Below are 25,123 nucleotides of genomic sequence, written 5' to 3' on the forward strand. Positions count from 1 at the left end.
ACTCGCTGCTGCACATAAGGCTGGTTTGCTGTGGAAATGAAACAGAAAAGGAAGGAAATGGAGACAAAATCCGATGACGGAGCGAATCCATCCTCTGAAAATCGACGTAGCGAGAGACTGTCAGCCCGGCACGGGGACGCTCCCGGCCGAATTAGCACTGAGAACAGCAATGGTTCTTCCCTCAACGCAGCTGGTCAACCAACCATCAAGGCGAACAATGATAGCAGCAAAGCCATTGAAACTGACCATGAGCATACAATGGCCATCAGGGACCACATAAAAGAGGTAATCACCTCTGAGCCAATTCTCAACAAGCTCGTCACCCTCATAGCCGACGCCATCATGGATCGAGTTTCGCAAAACATCTTACCAGGCTCTCAACCACGATATCGCTGCGAAAGAGAACGAAGTGTCTGCACTCAAGAAAAAGGTGAAGGACCTGGAGAAGTCCCTTGCTGATGTGCAAAACATACAGGAGGAGCAGGAACAGTACAGTAGGCGAGAGTCCCTCAGGATCTACGGAATACCTGAAAAGCAAAATGAGAAATGAAGTAGTTCGTGGTGTCGTGAAGGAGCACCTTGACATCGAACTTGGCCTGTCAGATATTTCACGGAGTCACAGGATCACAACGAAGTCGAGACCGGGAGCGAGATCTACTGAAGGGCCAAAACCACTCATTGTCAAGTTCAGCACGTACAACACCAAGCAAGCAGTGTTCGACGCCAAGGCCAGACTTCGTGGTACAAGGATCTTCATCCAAGAAGACCTGACTCAACATCGACGGGAACTGATCAACGCTGCCAAGCAGAAATCAACAGTGAAGAGAGTTTGGACAAACGATGGAAAAATCACAGCGTTGCTGTCTCTCCCTGGATCACACGACAGAAAGATCACCATCAGAAACTCCAGAGATATTGAGAGACTGGAATGATTCGAGGTGAGAATCAACATTACTCAAAAGAGCAAGGAAAATAGACAGGATGGGACTAAGCTATCCATGCATACTCTGTAAAAAAATGGTCAGAAATAATCAAAATGCACTTCTTTGTGTTAAATGTCGTGAATGGTGTCACTTAGACTGTTGTGGTGAAAGTAATGATGTTTTTCAAAGTGATATAGATTGGATATGTACTCGATGCTACTTAGCAGAATTACCAGGATATGATGATATGAAATCAAAGGACCCTGAAATACAAAGTGATATTGACATCTCAAAAACAAAAGAGAGATCGTTGACTGTCGAATCACAACTTCAATCTCTCAGAGCTGAAAAAGGATTGAAATTATCTCATTTGAATTGTTTGTCCCTGACTAAAAATATTGATGAAATACGTAAAATTGTAGATTTGTCTGATATTGATGTGATGACTCTAAGTGAGACACATTTGAATGAAGAGATACTTAATGCAGAAATTGATATTGATTTATACGATGTGATTAGAAAAGATAGAAATCGCATGGGTGGAGGAACTGCAATATATATCAAAAATGCGATTCGTTATAATGTAAGGCCAGATTTATGTGATGAATCTTTGGAAATGATTGCAGTTGAGGTTAAACCATTGAATGTAAAATCAATTGTTGTTATTGTGTGGTACAGACCACCAAACGCTAATGCACGAGTGTTTGATTTGTTTGAATCTGTACTTCATAAACTGGACGATCTGCAACAGGATTATATCATACTAGGTGATCTGAATTGTAACATGCTTACAGGTCATCAGTCCTGGCAAAGTAAGCATCTGAAAGAGTTGACTGAAGCTTTCGGATTAACCCAAGTGGTATCTTCACCTACACGAGTTACTGTTGATACTTCTAGTTTGGTTGATGTTATATTGGTTAATAACCTGGATAAAGTTGGAAGGGTAGATGTGATTCCAGTCTCATTAAGTGATCATTATATGGTTTTTTGTACATGGGGTAAACAAAAAATGTGTAAAGAACACTCACATAGATTCAAAGTTAGCAGAAATATTAAAAAAGTAGATATTGTTAAATATGCAGAAGATATAAGTAAATTGCGCTGGGACTGTGTATATAATGCCACTGATGTTAGTACTGCGTACTCTGCTTTTGAAAGAGAACTCTTGAAAGTAATAGACCATAATGCTCCACTGAAACGTAAACGTATTAAGAAAAAGGAATCCCCATGGATTACTGATCATGTGCTACAACTCATCAGAGATCGTAATATGTTGAAACGCAAAGCTGGACTGACTAACGAAAAAGACGACTGGAATCGATATAAAAAGGCAAGAAATTGTGTAACAGCTGAAATACGTAAAGCGAAAAGAGATTTTATTACCAATACTATTAAGGCAAGTAACGGTCAATCCAGTGATGTATGGCAATCGCTAAGTTATGTGATGCCTAAGAAACAAAGTCATGAAAGAATAGATGAAATTGAACGAGATGGTGTCCGATACTATGGGAAAAAAGCCCTGGCTGAAAACTTCAACGATTACTTCGCGGAAATTGGAAAAACACTTCAGAATAGTATCACTAAGAACGGCATTGATTATGTTGATCTTGACAACGACCTGTCCGATCATTGTAATGAGTCATGTTTATCATCATTTAAAGACATAGAAGAGCATGAAACTCTTGAAGTAATTATGAAGATGTCAGTGAAAAAAGCTTGTGGAAACGATGATATCCCAATGTCGCTCATCAAACCGGTTGCTCATTTAATTGTTAAACCTCTTACACATATACTGAATATGTCAATTAAACAAGCCTCTGTTCCAGATGAACTGAAAGTTTCTAAAATTACACCTGTCTTTAAAGGTGGGAATAAAATGGTGATTGGAAATTATAGACCAATCAGTATTTTACCTGTTTTTGCCAAAATTTTTGAAAAGATAATATTTACTCAACTATATGATTATTTGACCAGTCATCATCTTCTCTGCGACCAACAGTCTGGTTTTCGCCCTAATAATTCGACTTCCACTGCACTGTTAAAAGTAACAGAGGAATGGCTAGACAAGCTCGATAGAGGCAATCTAGTTGGGGTAGTAACATTGGACCTGAAAAAGGCTTTCGACACTGTTGACCACAAGGTATTGTTATCCAAACTGAAAAGACTGGGTGTCACCGGTAATGCACTGAAATGGGTAGAACACTATTTGTTCAATCGCGTTCAGTATACTGTTGTGAATGGTGTAAAATCCCCCATGAGAGTTATTGAGTGTGGCGTTCCACAAGGGAGCACCTTAGGTCCTCTGTTGTTTGTTATATATGTCAATGACCTGGCGGAATGCCTTAATGAATGTAAGGTGTCTCTGTATGCTGACGACACCTGTATATACACTGCACATAAGAATGCTGAATCTGTGGCCGATACTCTCAACAAGGATTTGGAAGCAGTAAATCACTGGCTTAAAGAGAATAAACTTGTACTTAATGTAAATAAATGTGAATGTTTATTGCTTGGTACCAAAAAACGATTAAAAAGTGTAAAGCATTTTAACGTGCATATTGAATCATATGAAATTAAACGAGTAACACATATTACATATCTTGGCGTTATTATTGATGAACATCTAAATTGGGAACAGCATATTGGAAAAATATCAAAGGAAATAATAAGTAGAATATATTTATTGAAACGGATACGACCTTATATAACACAACAGACAGCATTGATATATTATAAGAGTATTGTACAAGGAAGATTTGACTACTGTGATGTAGTGTGGTCAAATTGCAGTAAAATGATGATTTATAAATTGCAAAGATTACAAAATCGGGCACTGCGTACCGTTCTGAAGGTTAATTGGAGGTTTTCAACACAATTGATATATGATCAGTTAAATATTTCTACTATTAAAATAAGACAGAAATATAGAATGTTACACGCAATGTATAAAATTGCTCATGGGGTTTACCCCCAAAGTTTGTGTGAGTTGTTTTCATTTAAATATACAAATTATTTTTTCAGATGTAATATGTTAAAATTTGAGTTATGTAGATTTTCAACTAATTTCAAACGTAGGAGTTTACAGTACAGGGGATGTAAAGTGTGGAATGATCTCCCAGATAATATCAAGATTATGAGTTTTAATAATTTCAGGTCTTATTTGAAACAGCAACAGTTCTAGTTTGATATCCACTGTATTATATATCATATTACATCATATCAATTATCATAACGTTTCCTATTATGTTACGCGATGAGTACTATTGACATTTGTTTTATATCAATCTCTTGTCAATGTCTGTATTTTTTTATTCATATGCTGTTATATGTAGATATACTTTTCCTTTTCTTCGTGATTTTTTTTTCTCTTTTTTGTTCTTATTTCAATCATCGCTATATATTACGCTGTTACTGAATCTATGTTTCGTTCTGTTATAATGTATACATGCACGGACTTGCAGAATAACAGCCGATGGCTGAGCAAGTTTCCTTTTTATTACCGTGTTGAAATAAAATGAAAATGAAATGAAATGAGGGCTTCAAAACTTTTACACAGAATTTTGACCTTTGACATCTTTGACCTTTGACCTTGATTTTTTACCTATATTGCACATTTTGCTACAAAATGCTACTTCCGGCGGGGACATATATTACGCACTGCGTAATTTCTACTTTTCCTTGTTCTCTTGGAGGTGATTATTTTTAGCAGGTAGTCGCTAAGACAGGTGTGACTGTAGTTGACTTGCTTTCAAAGTTGTGTGTATGTTGATGGGACCATTTAATCCCAAGATCTATGGTTATATTCATATTTGACTGTTATATTCTGTCATGGATATTCCTCCAGACTGTTTTGATTGCATTTTATCCTAAGATTTATACATTAACTCCCATTTATCGCATCATAAATATTTTGTATTTGTCTATAGTTAACATGGTATCCATTTGGTTTCCAATTATGGAAAACTCAGTGGCGCACTCAGTGATTGTATACCCACAATTTAATGATGGAGGTAAGAAATTAATATGTGTCTGCCATTGTAATTTCATCTCTTGCCTAGCACAGACATGTTAATGGGTGAGTTTGCCATTATTGTACATTGTGTTGATTGTTAGTCCTGACATATGATCTCTTGATTCTTCTTAGTCACGAGGTGTTAGCGTATGTTGTTCTCACCAAATAAATCAAAGTATGGGGGGCACGACGTCTTATGACATTGTTAGTAGTAGTAGTGATAGTATCAGTGGTAGTAGAAGTGGTTACAGCAGTAGTAATAGTAGTCACAAGTATTTTGCTGATGTTATAGTGATAGTAAAAAGTATGACTAATGAATGTGATTATGATGCTCATTTACCAGAATAATTGTTATCTTGTACAAATGTATAAATCTTATGATGTCATATTTTGCAATGATACTTCTAAAACCTGCATTGATTCTGGTTATCTATTGTATAAATAAATTCTTCTGTGACAAGGCCTAGGATGCTTCTTATATCAAAGAGTTACTTATCAAACATTTCTTTCCTTCTCTGCAGCTATTTGCCCTTAGATCTCAACTCTCGAGGGCCAAGTGGGCCCAAGACTTCAATCATGACCTCTTGACCTTTCCACCTCTATTGTGGGTGAGTCTGACTGACCAATATCTCTCACTGAATATCTAAATTTCTTTATTGTATTTTTTTTTTGTTTTTTTGGCTTTTTGTTTGTTTTTATTTTATCGATTTATTGTGTTTGATGAATTACATGATACATCCAGAAGGCAATAATTATAAAGTAATCCACCAGCCCGAAATTGAGCTAAGTAGGTACAGAATGATTTTGTTGCACTGAGTCACATTGTGATACTATGCAAGCTAGAGAAATAGATCAGTAAAGAAAAAGTATGCCATTTTGCACATTTCAAACTTTTGTGTAGCTCTCTAGTGCGTGAAGTCTGAAAACATTGAAGAAACCGCTTGCAGTATCTTAACCCGTTGAGGATGGTTTGATTTTGCGACAAAACGCATTTCCCTTAGACACCTGCCCTAGTATATTTGGGACTAATCAATGGGTTAAATAAAAGAGGCATCTACTTGATGAGAGCAGGATTGCTGGTGAAAAAAGAAAAAATATGATTGTACTCATATACAAATTTGAACAGTTGATGTGATCCAATCATCTTATTGATTGTGGCATTTACACTGACACTATTGTTGATCGTGTTGAAATTCTAAATATATTTTTCATTGGTAAACATTCACTGTCAGGTAGTCCAAGATTTTGTCCAGTCCCTGGATGCTGACGATGCAGCGTCGGATCCAGCCCGCTGGCTGCGTCACATGATGCAGTCCATGGCCTGGGAGGGCGCCGATCATCGCATTAGCCTGCTGGACGTCTTCCAGCGTGTAGACTGCAAGACTCTCTTCTTCCCAGCCACCACCAAGGACCTGCTGCAGGATCTGTCAAAGGCAAGCACTGGACTAGACCAATGTTAAACTCAGGTCTTGAGCGTGATTTCCATTGAAGTGCGATTAGGGATCAACAAACACACACCTTGTGATATTGTCTCTTGGACCTGTTTCACATGTAAATCTTGTTAAGAGTTCACTACCTCACTTTGTCATTTATTGTGTGTTTGAAATACACAAATGTCTTCTCTGTGATATATTTTCACATTCTTCTGTTCAACATGAATTGGTTGTTTGTTTTGTTTGATTTTGGGGTTTTTTTTAGGGGAATGTTTGAAGAGAGCATTAAAGATCCCTCACCCTCTCTTGAGTATTGATATATGTACACTTACATGTCCAAGATGCTTTTCAGTGTAATATCATGCATCACATAGTGTAAATTCTAAATTATGGGGAATATTTTAAGCTCAGTTATGATGACCCTCTCAATAAAAAAAAAATGATACAGGCAACAAAAAATATAAGTAGTTCTGCTTAATTGCATATTTGTTCTTCAAAATTTTACAGACTGAACATTATCGTTATCTCCCAAATACGCCACAACATGATTTTAATTCATTTCCCCTCCACAAAATCAAGCACAGAGAATTCTCTTGTCATCCTGGTTTTATTCACGAAAAAAAAAAAAAATCATCTATTTCATAGGCAAAGGAAGAAGACTTGACTGAAGACTACAGACGAGAGAGGAATGAGCTGATAGAAGAGCTGAAATCTGGCTTGGTGCCAAAAGAGAAGAATGGTGAGAAATGTATTTCAGTTCTGCAGTTTTTATGCCTCCGCCACGAAGTGGTGCCGGAGGCATTATGTTTTCGGGTTGTCCGTCCGTCCGTCCGTCCGTCCGTCCGTAATGAATTTTGTGGACAGGGTAACTATCAAAACCTTTGAGGTATCCTAATGAAACTTTGCATGTATGTGTATTAGGGGGTGAAGTTGTGCCTATCAACTTTTGGGTTCACATGCTCAAGGTCAAAGGTCAAAAGGTCAAGGTCAAATGCTTAAAATTTCACTTTTTCCCCCATATCTATGCAATGCCTGAAGATATTTTCTTGAAACTTAATGTGTACCTGTATTACCCAATCAAGATTTTCTGATGAAAGTTTGGGGTCATGAGGTCAAAAGGTCAAAGGTCAAAAGGTCAAGTAAAATGTTAAAATTTCACTTTTTTCTCTGTATCTTGGAAATTGTTCAAGGTATCTTTATGAAACAAAGTATGTATGTATGTACTGACTGGCAGTGGTTATCTAGGGAATTTGGGTTCATGGGGTCAAAGGTCAGAGGTCAAAGTTCAAGGGCAATACTTCAAAATTTTACTATTTTCCTTATATTTATGCAATGCCAGCAGGATTATTTTTTTAAAACTTGATGTATGCATGTATAACCCACCAGAGATTCTCTGGGATTTTTTTTTGCCAGGAAGGTCAAAGGTCAAAAGGTCAAAGATCAAGTGAAAGTGCTGAACTTACAACTGTACTTCTTTCTCCATATCTCGGAAGTGGCTCAAGTTATCTTTAAACTTACAAATGTAGTATATATTTATGTATGTTCTGCCTGACAGTGATTCTCTTATGAATCAAAGGCCAGATGAAAATGATAACAATTTACTGAAGATCAAATACAGAAATTGCACTTTTTCTCCATACCTTGAAAATTACTCAAGTGGGTAAACTTATGAAAGGGTCAAAGTCGAAGTTAAAGTTCTTAAATCCCCAAATACATGCTCTCCTATTCATCCAATTAAACATAGGTCAAGGAAGGTGAACATTCGATACATTTGTGACAAACATGTCATTTTAACATTTTGCCAATTTTGTGAAAATGTAATCACACATTGTCCACATGTACTATAGACCTATTAGGAGAATCATGCATTATGGCGGATGCATACCAGTCGCCATAGCGACATTTCTAGTTCTTCAATGCTTTCCTTGAAGATGACACTTATCACCCAGCATCCTCCTGTACCTTGCTCCTAATCTTATCCACCCATTTCTGAAAACATGTGTACCTAATTCGTATTACACCCAAGAATGTGCCTGCACTAATACAGGTTAGAAAGTTCATACCATAATCATAAAATCTTTAGACTGGAGGGTAGTGGAGTCACCGTTGTCATGTGGTGGAAACAAGATTGACGTCTAGAAGAGAAACAAGCAGAAATGGCGGATGGGGGGATTTGATATCCCAACTTTATCCCTTCCACTTGGGTACTAATGCTTTGCTAACACATATTTGTGGAAGATTTTCATATGATATGTCTGTTTACTGTGCTTCCATAGGGAAACCAATTCGTGGTCCAGAAATGGCATCCTTGCTGGACGTTCTTGTGACTGCTGCCAATGAGGGCTCCCTTTCACAGGTGATGAATCATTTCAACAGACTGGTTTACTAGCATATATGCAAACTTCGTGATCCTCTATAACAAAGGACATAGTCCTAACAACCAAAAGTATATGTTTTAAAAGAGGCCTACTTGGTTACCATGTATTACTAAGGGATAATAGTGATTTCTTTAAGGGTCCCAACACTGAACAGCAGAAGCAACGAGAGAGGCGATGACTCATCAGACAAACAGCAAGAATTAACACCCTGTGAATTTTTCATTGCTTGTAAGAAATGCTGCTAGAAAAGACATTCCGCCTCACATTGTGTGACTTCATTTTTATAGAAAAGAAGAAAAAGAGTAAAAGGTATAGAAACATATGACAGGCTCATGCCAATTTTACTGCACAAACCTGAAAGCATAATAAGATTACATGGGTGTTTATATCCAAGATTATCAGTAATATGGGACATCACTGGCATTGCACTGTCATGTGTCTGAATTATTAAAGATCTAGACAATAAAAAATGGTTTTCATTTGATAAATCGCCGGAAAGAGAATATCACTGTTGAAACTTTCAAGTATTAATTTATGTAAAAATTAATGGGCCATGAAGATTACTTTCAACATTTTCCATCAACTTCCTTTATGGTGCTTCCACAAGTTTACAGTGTTTTAATTTTCATCTATGCTATTAAGGAAACCACTTTTAATCTCGATCTTTGCAGATACCCAGTCGATGGTCATCCTTCATCCAGAATCTTGAGCAGTCATCAGTGGAGGACTGCTTGAAGTTCTACGATGCAGACATGAGTGTGTTGCACGGTCTCCATGACAACGGCCCCATCAATGAAGCTGAACTTGAAGTAGGGATTGTCCGAGAGGGACTGTCCCTAATTTCTTTGTCAGGGGAGGTGGGCGGGGTAGAGTGGGAGTGCAGAGGAAATAGAGGTGCCTCTTTTGTTGCCTTCATCAAATTGTACAATAGACATAATTCTAGTTGAGCCTTGAGAGTAGTGGTCAAGTGTGCTAATATCAGTTTTTATCTATGTCTTCTGTTGTCAATTTCTAAAAGAAAAAAAGTTTGTTTGAACTAAGACATAAACATAAAGACCTTATGGTTTTTACTTTTGGAATATACTCATAGTTAGCTAAGGAGTAAATAACTGTAGTAAAGCATATCCGAAATCTACTCCTGATGTGAATGTATTGTAGGCCAGATCAGGCACGTTCACATCGAAATTAAACAAAAGTCATAAGTAGAATGGTCATCACTTCACATAACACACAAGCAAGAATGTTTGATAAAGGACACATGTTATGCAATAGGTGGAAACATTCTGGTTTGCTGCTCTGTGTTGTGTTACGTGTGTGCACCTACATGCTTTAGTGAAGATGAAAGCAGATAGATTAATTGTGCAGTAACCACACAAAAATTGGAGCTTTGATTTCGTAAGCATTTATAAAGAGAAATGGATTTCTCTGCTTCACAGGCATGGCATGATCTTGCCTTTAACAAGACAATCAAACTCCTTCAACAAGTCCTGTTTGGGTAAGCTCATCCAAATGTTCTTTTTAGTGACTAATTGGGGAATCCAGAGTCTTTTAACGGTTGAACATTATTGTGGATGTGTTAGCAACCAATCATTTTCATAGATTTTGAATTTAGAATGTCACCAGACAGGGTTGTGAGCTCAGAGTTCCAGAGAACATTCCAATACTGGGTTTGAATTCCAGAGCAATTTGATTTATTCATAAAGTGAACTTAGCTGTCACCATATGTAGATACCGGTATGTCCTGATTCCAATTTCAATGAAATACTATGAATCTCAGAGGGGTAATTTATATGCAGATTAATAGTTTTCATTTTCATGATTTCAATAATTACACTAAAATATTCTATGCAATTGAGACTGAAGATCTCCACCATATCATGTCTATTTTTGTATTGTCAGCAAAGCATATCAAGTGTCAATTTCCTTTCATGGAATAAAACAAGGTGAAGGGAAGAAACTGTAATGATAGAATATCATACCATAACTGTCTGGTAATGTATCACTACTACATGTCTCCAGGTTAAATGACATTTTGGAAGGTGCATCCCGGTCACTAACCCAGCAGCTGGTTGTGACCTTTGAGAGAACAAAGGATCTCAATGACAAGAAGGTCAGATTAGCCTGCAGTGAGGTACAACACAGGGTGGAGGTGAGGCCTTCTTACACTCACTGGTATCTGAGTTCCTTGGCTGACGTTTGTGAGATATTTTTCATTCCCTGTCCATAGACACTTTGGAAAGAGATTATACTTACACTCTCTGTGCCCTGGCGGATAGGATAAGAAAGAGGGAGATGACAAGTAAACATTGGAAACTGTAGTGTTCACAGGGGCATTGCAAACAAAAAGGAGTTTACTTCTATGGTATTGTGCAAAACTTTTTCACTGTCCTGAGCCTGGCTCATTTTCCTCATACAGCTCTGTTTTTAAGGTCAAAGATGAGATATGTAAACCCATACCAGTACTTCTGCTGCGTCTCCTTGTTTTAAAATGATTGTAGATTTGAAATTGCTTCCAACATATTCTCTTGGCATTTCTTATTTAACCCTCTGTGTCCCACATTTTCCATTTCCATAGTTACATGTGTGAAATTTGTGCACATGTGACTCACTGATACAGAAAAAAAAAGGTTGAAATACATGTATCTGCTTTTCTATCCAGGTATACAATTTTTTTGTTTTGTTTGTTTTTGCCTTGCTTTACAAGGCTCCATAAAATCTGGTACCGTTTGTTCATGATGTACACAGTTTGTGTAATCCTCAAACTTTCTTTCTTACCTGCTGTAGTTGGAAGGCGAGGCACGTTTGTCGGGGCTTGACTTTCCAATGAGGAGCAAAGATTTTGATCGTCTCTTTGTGACCATCAGGAGCCAATGTTCTTTCTCCTTTGAGGACCAGCTGAGAAAGTTTACCACAAGCCAGTACTTCAGGCAGCATCTAGGCAAACTCCAGGTAAGACCAGCTTGATTACTGCTTGAAGAGTTTTGTTAGAGAGTTGACATTGTGTATACTCATAGCTCAGGTTACTTGATGATCTTCCATGATTTTTATGAATATTGATTGCCAGAACAATCAATAGATTGTATATCTGTCATGAAATTCTGCACCAGAGAGTTCCTAAATATGGAATAATTTTCTTGTAAGGTGAATGACGCTGGTTACCATGAAAAAAAAAATAGAATAATTTTAGATTGAAATGTATCTTAATGATGCGTGGATGAGATAGTTTGCATTCTTAACCAGTTGAACATAGTGTCCTGGATCTGACTGTCAGTGAATTATGATACATTATCCTTTTCATCACTGTTGCCTTGCAACCTTAGTTTAGACTCTCACATTTTTATGTCGTATTTACTTTGTCTAACCAAAGTGTTAGCAAAGTTTTTGAGGTATTATTGAATGGATAAAATGATTGCTGGGCAAGTTACTATGCAACAGGGCATGGGTATGCAAAGGGCCCAGTACAGAACTATTCTTCAGGGTAACATTGCTGTACTAGATAACAGATGATTTTTCAGGACGTAAGATAGTCTGCTGTACTAGCTGCCAGTCAATTTCTACATAACAAAAGAGTGTACTTAATACTCTTATTTGTATCGTTATCAATACTTCTTTTTGTCAGAGGAGATTACTGTCATACCAGCACTGATTACAGGTATTGTGTCATAATGACAGCAAGTGAGTACTATCATAGAAATGAATGTAGACCAGCTCTGCAGTGAAACATCAATTATTGTCTTGTGTAGAACAGTCTCCAGAAGCTGGGAGATTCCTTCACGCTGAAGAACCAACGTGAGCTGGAAAATATCCTCCTGTCTGCAAGGCAGGAAGCACTGGGTAAGACTGTGTCTGTTTGACTTTAACCCTTTCCATGTCAGGGGCATTGGACAGTGTGTACAAGGCTATGAGGGTTTTCTGTGCCAATCAGTACTCAAAGCATGCAGAGGGTTAATGCTGCACTATATCTGTTATCATGGAATATGGAAATATGATATGTTTAACCCTAACAAAGCCGGGCTTTTTGGGGTGTTCTGTGGCCGAGGGGGGGGGGGGGTGAGACTGTGTTCTACCTCCCCGAGATCTCGGCCGTCGATCGCGCAATCGCCATGAAAATTGGCACATGCATTACCTGTGGCGTAATCTACCACATTATACAAAAAGAAATTGAAATTTTCATTATATTATTTAATTATGCTAATATATGCATGAAATCATACATTTTGCTCTAAATCAGTAGGTAAAGCTCCTAGAATCCTAATTTTTGGTGATAACATTCTTTGTAGCATTCCTAACAATGTATTTGAAAAAAAAATCTGGTATCAAACTTAATTTCTTATGTATTTTTTGTTTATGAATTTTTCATGTATTTCTTTGTTTTTCGACCTTTTGTTTAAGCATTTTTTTGGGCAAAATTTATGACAGAACCTTTTTCAAGCATAATTATGCTAAAATTAATTGATTTCAGCCCATGAAAGTGAAAATAATAATATCTTTATGAATAAAGTGAGAAAACTCCATTTGCATAGACTTTATACCCAAAATCACGTTTTTGAGCCATTTTCGGTCTGATTGGCTTGTATAAAAGGTCGTGCAGCGTCGTAACGGTATGCGCAATTTTTTCGCGAAAATGGTGTCAAAAGATGCGCGAGACTTGAAAGTAAAAAGTCAGTGAATGGCGCGGTCAAAAAATTTGACGGCGGAATAGTCGCGAAAAATGTCGAGGGGGGGTTGATTCAAACACACCCCCCCCCCTCCCCCCGGCCTTTTTAGGGTTAAATGAAGTTGCAGAATGCTGTTTATAGGAAATTTGTCTTTTTTTTATATATAATAACCTGCAGTTTGCCTGTACATGCTTAGCTTGCTCTAATCAAGTTACTGATAGTCCCCATAGTATTTCAGTAAACATCACCGTAGTTGCTGTAGCATTGAAGTGGGCATTACATGGCTAAAATTATTGAAAACAGACAATTAACATTTTTTCTTATATGTTTTATGTCTCACGACTATTCCTCAAGTACTTCTAACTGTAGAAGTTGTTATATCTTACAATGCACCTGCAATACAGAACTGTACCAACAGATGACAGGTAACTCTGGTACGGAGCCAAGAACTGAGAAGGAATTGAACAGGCAAAGCATGATGGGAAGGGAGAAATGTCGTGAGCATTTCCTGCTGAAGGCAACTTTAGCATCTGATGAACCCAGCCACAAGCTGCATGCCAGTGCACTAGAGGTAGTGATTTATACGCCATGATGTTTTGTGGGTTTTTTATTTCACGAGTCGATGCCCCTTTTCATCTCACAACAGATAAAAGCACTAGCTCCAATCGTGCACTCATACACTCTCCAGTTCATTCTCTGTACTCCAAGATGGCAAATTCAAACGCTTGCGGAATTGTCCAAAAGTCCTGATTCACACACACACACAAAATAGATTTGCTACAAACACGCCATATACAGTTTCTAATCAAGATTTCAAAACTACATGTTGAAGCTTTCCTTCACATGTATAGTCTTATCACTACCATGTGTGGGTTTGTTTTTTTTTGTGTGTGTGTGCGGGGATAATGTAAAAGTAACTGAAGATGTTTAATAGAATGTGATAGTTCCAAAATTTCAATGAATGAGGTATGTATGCCATTTGTTTATGTCAACTTGTGTTGTCTTTGGTAAATGAGCATGCAGTTAAGTGGGGCTTGGCTCTTTTGATATAATGAAAAAAAAGAAGAAGTGCCATTGCAAGGGCTGGGATGATGATGTTTTGATATGATGTGACATTGCCATGTTTTGCTTGAGGGTTTGCTGTTTGAACTCTTTTATGTTCTGTGATCATAGGCAGATATGAAGGAGGCAGATGAGAAAAACAGGATTGAGAATGAAAATATCCTCAAGGCTACGTGTCAAAAAAAGGTAAGGACACTTTCAACTCCTCTCAGTGTCTTTGCAAGCTATCCATCCACCTCTGATTTGGCATTACGATTATGTAGTTGAGGTCAGTAAGTGGGATATTTTTTGTACAATCTTTATTCATGAGTTAAAGTGTAAATTGTCGTCACTTTTAATACAGATTATAATATCATTTAGTCAGATGATGTTGTAAACAATATTTGGTTTAGACCAAGTGACAATTAAACTTATTCACACATGTGAGTATATCAATAATTATTGAATTCAATGCTTATCCATCTAAGCACATTGAGATCACTGCTATCATTTTATCATACAGTGCACTCCCATTATAACGAACATGGTTATAACAAAATTCCGGTTAGTACGCAGTAAAAATTCAGACGCCAACATCATCTGTTCTATGTATTTTCATTGTTTATTTGTTCAGTTGTAACAAAATTTTGATATAACAAAAGGAAACTGCCGATCCCGAGGACTTTGTTATAACGGGAGTCCACTGTAATCGCTTTTGTAATCATTATTTGTCCCCGCCGAACGAGTTCGAGCAGGGGACTATGAAACGGGCTCCGTACGTGTGTGTGTCCGTCCGTCCGTGTGTCCGTCCGTGTGTCTGTCCGTGTGTCCGTCCGTGTGTCCGTCCGTGTGTCCGTGTGTGCGTCCGTGTGTGATCAAAATCTTCAATTTGCTACTTCTCTGTCATTTATGAGCCAATTTTGATTCTGTTTGCTTTATATGATAGCACTACAAGGGAGCTTTGAAACTTCTACACAGAATTTCAGTCGTGACCTTTGACCTTGACCTTTGACCTATATTGTACATTTTGCTACAAAATTCTACTCCTTCGCCATTTCTAACCCGATTTCGATTCCGTTTGCTTTATGTGATGGCACTAGGTGAGGGCTTCAAAACTTCTACACAGAATTTTGACCTTTGCCTTCTTTGACCTTTGACCTTGATTTTTGACCTATATTGTACATTTTGCTACAAAATGCTACTCCTTCGCCATTTCTAACCCGATTTCGATTCCGTTTGCTTTATGTGATGGCACTAGGTGAGGGCTTCAAAACTTCTACACAGAATTTTGACCTTTGCCTTCTTTGACCTTTGACCTTGATTTTTGACCTATATTGTACATTTTGCTACAAAATGCTACTCCTTCGCCATTTCTAACCCGATTTCGATTCCGTTTGCTTTATGTGATGGCACTAGGTGAGGGCTTTAAAACTTCTACACAGAATTTTGACCTTTGCCTTCTTTGACCTTTGACCTTGATTTTTGACCTGTATTGTACATTGGCTACAAAATGCTACTCCTTCGCCATTTCTAACCCGATTTCGATTCCGTTTGCTTTATGTGATGGCACTAGGTGAGGGCTTCAAAACTTTACACAGAATTTTGACCTTTGCCTTCTTTGACCTTTGACCTTGATTTTTGACCTATATTGTACATTGGCTATAAAATGCTACTCCTTCGCCATTTCTAACCCGATTTTGATTCAGTTTGCTTTATGTGATGGCACTAGGTGAGGGCTTCAAAACTTTTACACAGAATTTTGACCTTTGACATCTTTGACCTTTGACCTTGATTTTTTACCTATATTGCACATTTTGCTACAAAATGCTACTTCCGGCGGGGACATATATTACGCACCGCGTAATTTCTACTTTTCCTTGTTTGTATTGGCAATGATTACTAGTGGTGTTATACATCAGTCATAGTTACTATTTACTGACATTACTGTTCTTCATGTAACACCTTACTGAAAATGTAATGGTTCAAGTGTAGATCATTGTTTTCTATTTATTGTTAGTATGATTGTACATACATCAGTGGAAATGATTTTCTGCTGTTCTAAGAGAAGGAAAATATTTAAGTTGCTCTGCTCAAACTTTTCATTTATTGTCAACCTTTTTCTTTCTTTTCCTTTTTTTCTTTAGATTTTAGAAGTTATGACCACAGCAACAGACAGAACTAGCAGTGCTGTCATGAGCCTTCCTCTTAATGAAACAGATCTAAATGAAAGGTAATTTGCTTCTTTGCCACCAATGTCTCAAGACAAACTAAAGGATTCATAAGATAAATCTAAAGAATGAAAGATTGAGACATGAAGATTTTTCAGTATTAAAGTTTGCGGTGTGGTGCAGTCAGATGTGAGTATGCAAACGCTCTTGTGTTTGCTGTGTTAGTGAGAAATCAGTGATTCTTGCAGTTCTCCCTCGTGCTGACAGTCATATGTGACCCGCTACAACAAAATGGTCCAAAAGTCGGGCACGTTCGATTATTTGAAAATTGCATGACACAATTCCCTAATCTTTCTGCTTTAAATTGATATATAACACATCTTATAAAAATAATCGGCTGCGGGGATATTGATGTTTAAAAGAGAGCATATCGATAAGTCTGGGAAATCACTGTTTCGAGAAAAGCGCCCTAAAAGTTCTCCTTGCGAAGCAATCACGATCAAGGGACACGCAAGTCAGTATTCACCTCCGGACAATAGAAGGTAAGCCCTAGCAACCCCCGAAATGCTCATTCAAACACAGCGTCGGCGGTCTCCTCACCGACCAATCAGTGACCAGGATGCATGGCGCACCCCGCTAGCACGCACCAGTCGACTGGGCAGTGTGCGAGCTTCACGCGTCGGTTAGCGGCAGGCAGCAAACTGACCAATGAGATCACTCTGGTTGTTGTTAGGGGCGGAGCCTACGTGTGGCGCTCAATCCAAATGTTCGAACCCGTTTCTGCTTCGTTTAAACAGCAAAAAAACATGGCCCCGAAAAACGCTATTTTTTGGTCTCTCCTTTAATCATTTTCCTTCAAAAATTCGACAGATGATAGAAGACATGTCAGACTCTAATAATATGTCAAATTCAGAAAATCTTAAGTTTTGACCAATTTTGATGCTCTGACTTCAAACTCGATTTTCACGGCTTCGACCGTGCGCGACTTTAGGACCATTTTGTTGTAGCGGGTCACATATGCATTAATAATAATAATAATAATAATAGCTGCTTATATAGCGCATAATATTCCTGGAATCTCTATGCGCTTTACATAATTGAGTAAAATACCATATACTACAACTTACATAATTTTAACAAAACAATATAATTAAACATACACAATACAACATATCATAATCCTTTAATAACAGAACAAATATGTTTTTAAGGACTTGAGGAAAGTGTGAGTACATGTGATGGCCCTAAGATGACTTGGTAATTTGTTCCAGAGTACAGGTGCTGCTGACTGAAAAGCCCGATCCCCATATGAACATGTTTTGGTTATTGGTATAATTAATAAATTCTGGCTAGAAGATTGTAAATTTCTTTGTGGAATATATTCAGTGATCATGTCAGACAAATATGTTGGGGACTTATTTATCAGTGTTTTATGACATAATGCATATGCATTGTATGCAAACATCACTTATTTACGTGCAATTTCTATGTTTTTAGTTGCTGTGCATCTTCCCCATGAAATGTTTTATAGAAGATCTTGGAAAGGCAGCAAGATGGTATAAAGTACAAAGAATGAGAGTGGAAGTAGAGATATTAGCTCTCATTGAATTCCTGTCAATTTGTAATAATTTGAGATGCAGATGGCATAACAAAATTAATGTTGATATAATGTTCAAGGCCTTTGATTTCATTGATTGTGAGGAGCTGTTTTTATTTTTTGAGAGCAATTTTCCTTACTCTAGAAATCATTCACTTTGTTTTCTTTCTTACAGACTATTTAGAGAAGTAGATCGTGCAAAGTCTACGTACAAGGAATACCTGGTAAGTTTAGAATGGAAAAGAGGGTGATGTGGTATGGCTTACAGCCTGCTTTCTGTTGCCGTTGATTTGCTTTTGTTTTCCAAGTGTATACATGTCTGTAAAATCTTTTAAATAGGTGCTACTTTATGTGGGATTTTTTAGCCTTCTCTTCTAATGAGATGATGCAGTACATTTACATACCAGTGTGTCCTTGAAATTCAATTCAAAATAGATTTCACTGGAGTGAAATCACCAAAAATCAAAATTATTATTTCAATCATTGATCAAAGTCTCATGCATATTGAGTTATCAGTTGAATGTTGAGGTCTTCATTATTTTCACATAAAAATAGGATTTAACCATGTGATTAAAGGGGCTGTACAGTACTGGTTGAGGTGGGATTCATGTTTTTTGCATTCCTAAGTGAGATAATGAGAAACCTCTTATGAAATATGAAAGAGCATGTAATTTTAAGGATTCAACGTTTATTTGATGAAAATTGGTTTTCAAATGGCTGAGATATCCAAAAAAGTGATAATAGTAAAAGACTACAGGCAACGCCTTTTATTAGGATCTCTTTGTTTCACCTTGTTTTGGGATATCTCAGCCATTTCAAAACCGGTTTTCATCAAATAAACTTTTCATACCCCTTAGAATTGCATACTCTTTGACATCTCATAGAGTGGTTTCTGAATATCTCGCAAAACATTAAAAACTAAATCCTCACCTCGACCAGAACTGTACACACCCTTTAATGTCTGCTTGTTATAGTCAATGAAACACTCTGTTTCCATGTTTAGTGATGCACTTATGATCAGATATTCAGTTGTTTTAAACTTGTTTGCAGCTTGACTTTAGCAGCAGCCCAGCATTCCACTCAGGCGTCATGGAGCTGGAACGAAGACTGCAGGGTCTCTGTGCCCAGAGGAGACAGGAGAATGTGGAGGCATACTCCAGAGAGGTGATAACACCATCCATCAGTTTGATTCAAATTGGGATTAACGTCCCTCCAAGATCAACTCTCTGTCATTGTATTGATATGATTGTGTATGACAACATGCTTTTTACCTTATAAAAATGTTGTCTGCAACTCTAAAGAAGGGAAACACATAAACACAAATTTAGAATAGTGAATGTTTTCCAAGACCAACTGAACAATTTTCACAGTAGATCTTATCCAGCATGTGCTGCCAGAAAGAGAGTTTACATAATCAACTATTTCATGTACTGTTAACATGATGAAATACTTCCAGAATGTTCATGAGTGTCTGGCCAATCTCACACAATTCCCCCTTGTGTTGGTGAAACACACCTTGTAGGCATAACTCCTGGATGAAAAGTTGAACATGACATACTTTAAAGATGTGACTTATATGTATAATTGACTTCATTTTAAACTGCGCAACAAAATATAGAGTTGTGTATATCCATGTACTATAAGTTATTCAAGATATGTGTCTGTTGTGCAAAACAGTAACAAATGAAAGAAAATCCAATGTATTCTAATGTCTTTGGCATTGTATTAGCAATTCTTATCTTTAAGCTTAAAAAAAAGATGATAGGAATTCATGTACAGAGGAATTGTACGAATATCTGATTAAAAGTGCGTCCCATTTAACCAAAAAAAGTATCATCTTCATTGGATAGTACATATGATATGCCTCAGAAATGTTACTGTGATATTGATCTCTTACATAGTGTCTATGTTTATCAGAGTCTCCATTCAAAAATGGTGGCTGTATTCCTACTTTATTCCCTGATTTATCTGCTTTGTCTCCGTTTGTCTGATTTCACATTTCATTTTCTGTCCGTACATATATCATCTGCATCAATTCTCCTATTCTTGTCCACTGTCTATGACACGTCAGGTTGAGGCTCCATTACAGACAGCCAAGCAGGTTGCCCTCCTGTCAGTCGATAATTATGATACAGTCTTCAGTGTTACTAGATTTGTAAGTTGATTTTTTTTTGGGGGGGGGGGATGAGGAGGGGGTCCTACTCATATTTAGATCTAGACTGCTCCATTAAGGTGGTCTTAGCAGAATGATTGCACACAATGAAAAGAAAATAAGCCTTTCATCAAGCCATTTTGAATCCCTTCTGAAAAAGAAATGAAAAATGAATTACTGCCAGATTCTAGTGAAGTTTTCCCAGCCTATTTGTTCTGAAAATTCTGTAGAAATTGATCCCCATCATTCTGCTCTTTGTAGTATAGACACAGTGACAAATATGCTAGAGCAAATGCGGAACTTACAGAGCAATGTAAACATGTAGTAGTATGTACTGATAACAAGATAGTTAGAAACTCTATAAACCATTGAAGCAATGTTACAGTTTCTTGCTTCTTGAATTCACTTTCTGCCTGTTTGTATGTCCAGTGGACTTTGTAGCCTTTGACAATATTTTTCATACATGTGCCTCATATGCTAAGAATTATTATGGGTAAATATGCGCACTCACACAGGAGGATCCATTCCACAAACATGAGGTCACGTGTGTACCACAATACAAACTCTAGGAAGACATATATATATATTATATCTGCAAAATATATAGATTTAGACACTTTGACATCTTTTCCTAGGTGTTATGTCATATCACACAGCATATAAATCAATATCTAACATTATATGCAAGACCTCAAACAGAGCAATAATCTTTTTGGCTATCGGAAGATTTGTAATGCTGTTACCTTTTTAAAACCAATATCAAACAATAGGAAGGAAGAATACAATGCACTTTTCAAAACTGATATATTAATATGCCTCTCTGTTCTTGCCCGTACCCTAGATACGTCAGGTCTGCCTTTTGAACCTAAACGAGGGCAAGCCCAAGCATTGGTCCAGCGACCTCAAAGCCAGGATCATTGACCTCTTCATCCAGTCGGACACTGACCTCCAGAGGGTCATAAGGTCACGGGAGGGCCTCTGGTCCTCTCTCCTTGGTTTCTTCCAGTGGATTATGAGCCTCTTCAGATAATTTCTTCTTTCACATTGGATGGATTTTGAAATACAGATACACAACAAGAAAGAGTGAATATTTTGAGATAAAAGTTCTATGCAAATCTTAGATGTATTTGTGGTTGCCATGGATACTATCTTAATTGGAAGTAATTAGCAAAAGTGAATTTACATTCATCACAAAATGTTCATCCCTGAGATTAGCAAACGTCAATCTATGCTCATCACGAAATGTGCATCCCAAAAAAGGGTTTGCATAGCACTTGAAATTTAAACAAATTATTCAGTGGAATATTGATGACATAAGCTGCATTGTGTTTAAATGCAATCTTACCTGAAATTGCAACTTGGTTAACAGCAAGTATTATGAAGTTTCTGTTCTATCCAGCTTGCTTGATTTCTGAAATTCACCATTCTGTTCTCTGAACACAAAGAAAAATGAGAGAAGAAATACCTTGATCATTGATTCTAAGAAGAGAAACAGCAACAACTTTATTTTGTTTGTGAGTAGTGGTGACCTACTTCATTATGCCATGTGAATGTATTCACTTTAATTTCTCTGTTAGAGTACTCAATAGTTATCGGATGTTCATGAAGCACACAATATTATGGCTTAATCATGGCTGCACATATTTTGTTAACCAACAGAATAATTTCTACTCTGATTAAGTTTTGTGATGATCTGAGAGCTTGATACAAATTGTGTCTAATATGACAGAAGGTGCCCAATCTCAGTTTCTACAGTGAGAAACAATGCATCAGCACGACGTTTGTACATGTACTTGATTGTCTCTCTTTTCTGTGTGCATCATTCTATTATTGAACAGTGAAAGAAAAGAGTCTCACTGACAAGATTTCTGAAAAGAAACAATACGATCACAACTAGCTGTATATATGCTACTTTATGTGGTTATACATATTTATACACACTATGATATTCACAGGTCGTTGGAAAATTATACAAAGCCAAAGACTGCAACATCTGAAATCTATATGTGTCAAAACAGTTTTGAACAATCATTTTTGATTTTCCAAAAATGTTAAGTATTTTGATGTGGTGCTGTATTAGTATAATGAGTCTGAGTAAGCATTTTGTATCACATTAAAGTGTCACTGACTCTTGTAGGTGTTTTCTTGTTTTGTTTCAATCCATATTCATGTAAGTCATGTGTACCTGTATATTAAGACTTTTAAGTTTTGTTTGGTGTTACTTTTTTTTTCCGTTTGTTTCAGTGATAATTCAGTATGTTTTATATTCACATGCTTTTAGGTTTGGAATATCTCTATACATGGTTCATAACAGTTTCGTAAAGTTTCAGAATAGAATAAGTACAATTTTTGACTTATCTGTGCATCAAAAGTTGTGTGAATTTATATCTATATATATTATATATCGTCGGGTGCCCGTGCATTGGCCGCTAATGCAATACAAATTGTATTGCGTTAGCGGCCAATGCACGGGCACCCGACGATATGTGTGTGTGTGTGTGTGTGTGTGTGTGTAGTGCTTAATACAAACATGTTTTAAAGTGCTTTAGAATTATCAAATTATCTCTTTTAGCTATTATGTGTGTGTATATATGTATATGACTATATATATATATATATATATATATATATATAATAGAGAGAGAGATGGGGGAGAAGAGTGATATACTAGTGTATTTTATGCTCAAGTCCATTGTAAATTCTCAGTCTGAAACTTGACACTGATTAGTATATTAATTGTCGCATGTCAAATAAATGCTGGGGATAATTTCAAACTTCTACAGTTCCAGTAGATTAAACTCATATCAAGCTGATAGTTGAAGCATAATACCCATCATGCCATCAGGTGTAGAAATCTTTCCAACCACAAATACTTTCTACTTTGTATACCCTCTCGGAAGTGTATAAACTATGCACATACTACGTATACATATGAATCAATGCAGGTATTCTGTAATTATTTCATCTTATACAAAGAATAATATCAATGTTTCTCATCTGCAAACGTGCATGCTTATCTTATAATTCATTACAAATGGCATATGTGTGTAATGTTTGTTCGACCATATAAAAAAACATAAAAATAGAATACCGTACGATTATTATTTTTTAAACAAAATGTATTCTATTCTGGCCAGGCCCCATTTCATAAAGGCTTATTAAAATAGGAACTCTCTTGCTGGAATAGCAAATTTCCGTGGCATCAGCCATTCAGGAAGCTTGGTTCCTAGAATTGTCATTACCAATTAAGACGATTGCCCTTTCTTCAGCAAAAGACGGGTTGCGATCTATTATAGCAACTTTTCATGAAATGGGGCCCCCGGTGGCGCAGGTGTGACACGAAAAATTCAACATTGACTGAAAAGTATGGTATGCTGTGTGTGTCTTCAATTTTGCTCAATTTTCTAAATAAAATGAAGATATTGGAGACTTTTTTTTCATGTAGCCATTGATAATACAAGACAAAATGAATAACGATGGAATTATTCTGTAAATATTGATGGTAATTTGAAGCGGTGATTTATAGAGTTGAACAGGGAAACCAGTGACATACTTAGTACCGTACAGTACCATGATTTTTTTGGAATGTTTTAAATCTATTTAAACAGCTCCCAGGGGATTAGACGAGAGGAGCTGCTGACGTACGTAGGAGGCCTACGATCAGCAAGCGGTCTAGCTAACCGAGTTTTCGATCCGGCTGGCCGAGCTAGTTAGGTTCTAACCGCAGCAGCGACCCCAACACGTACGTTTACAGCGTCCCGCTCCGCCGCGCCGGGGCGACAATGGGTTAATAGAGCGTCTTTGGTTAATAGGTTCGTGTTGTTCATGTTGCGTTGTGGATGTGATAGGGTACTGGTAACCGCAGCAGCGACCCCATACGGACAAATACGTACCGTAAAGGGGTCGCACAGCAAACCTATCCTGTCACGGAAGCACCTGATATGGCTAAGCATTTACGTGACCAGAGACCAAAATAGAGGGTTTTATACCGAAATTAGTGGCCTTACTCTTAGATAAGATACTTACAATCACGGCAGGCGAAGTCGATTTACAATATGATCTGTTTTGAGAGCCCTGTGAAAGAGTTTATCCGAGGTTTTTATAGTCCTACCGCAGTTCGTATTGTAGTATGACTTACACAGCGCATGCGCTAATATGGATAAAACGTAGCACATACTGTAATACGCAATGTATGCGTGTGGAAAAAAACCGGACGGCTCGCTGAGAACTGAAATGAATATTCATGAGACGTAACAAATAGAATGCATGCTGGGCGATGATTTACTATCGGGCCTACCGGCACTTATTTATTTCGTTTTTAAAGCGCATTTCGAATGTGTGGTTCATTATTTATTTGCAATAAAGGAAGTGCACACATAATGAACATCTGGAGATGTGAAGGATTAAGAAAATAATAGGTGATTTTCATGATAGAGGGTATGTTTTGTTTTGTTTTTTATTTTTTTCCCCAGTCTGCAGAGGAAATGCCCCAGATGTCTCATCTATGTAGATCAAGTTTCCTTTCACACTGTACATTATAGTTTTATTAAATGTTGTACATTCACAATGGGCTCCACTTGTAAGCTCTGCTTCTTGGGGACTCATATTCATTTTTGCTTCATGTTCATTTTCTACTGTGATTTGAATTGAATACACTTCTGTTACATACATGTTTTGTTTATTTCCAATAGTTGAGAATTGTTTGATTATTTTATTGAGAGACCTTTCCCCCCCCCCCCCCAAGACTTCTATCGCATGAGA

At 37.2% G+C, this 25,123-nt stretch overlaps 1 protein-coding gene across 1 annotated transcript in view; it reads left to right on the forward strand.

Annotated features, from left to right (window-relative positions):
- Positions 1-21,420, forward strand: part of LOC139717894 (uncharacterized) — a 29,584-nt gene extending 8,164 nt beyond the window's left edge. Inside the window, exons 6-21 of the mRNA XM_071629381.1 lie at positions 5,457-5,543; positions 6,168-6,368; positions 7,014-7,107; positions 8,645-8,724; positions 9,418-9,555; positions 10,183-10,241; positions 10,766-10,895; positions 11,531-11,695; positions 12,490-12,580; positions 13,809-13,975; positions 14,578-14,652; positions 16,590-16,675; positions 18,386-18,434; positions 19,261-19,374; positions 20,282-20,365; positions 21,204-21,420. Coding sequence (XP_071485482.1) covers positions 5,457-5,543; positions 6,168-6,368; positions 7,014-7,107; positions 8,645-8,724; positions 9,418-9,555; positions 10,183-10,241; positions 10,766-10,895; positions 11,531-11,695; positions 12,490-12,580; positions 13,809-13,975; positions 14,578-14,652; positions 16,590-16,675; positions 18,386-18,434; positions 19,261-19,374; positions 20,282-20,365; positions 21,204-21,392 — 1,809 coding nt within the window. The 3' untranslated portion in view covers positions 21,393-21,420. The remainder of the gene's footprint in view (positions 1-5,456; positions 5,544-6,167; positions 6,369-7,013; positions 7,108-8,644; positions 8,725-9,417; positions 9,556-10,182; positions 10,242-10,765; positions 10,896-11,530; positions 11,696-12,489; positions 12,581-13,808; positions 13,976-14,577; positions 14,653-16,589; positions 16,676-18,385; positions 18,435-19,260; positions 19,375-20,281; positions 20,366-21,203) is intronic.
- Positions 21,421-25,123: the final 3,703 nt, after the last annotated feature.

The sequence above is a fragment of the Diadema antillarum genome, unplaced genomic scaffold (assembly GCF_040938485.1).
Source record: "Diadema antillarum isolate AM-2024a unplaced genomic scaffold, OU_Dant_1.0 scf00000085, whole genome shotgun sequence".
NCBI lineage: Eukaryota > Metazoa > Echinodermata > Echinoidea > Diadematoida > Diadematidae > Diadema > Diadema antillarum.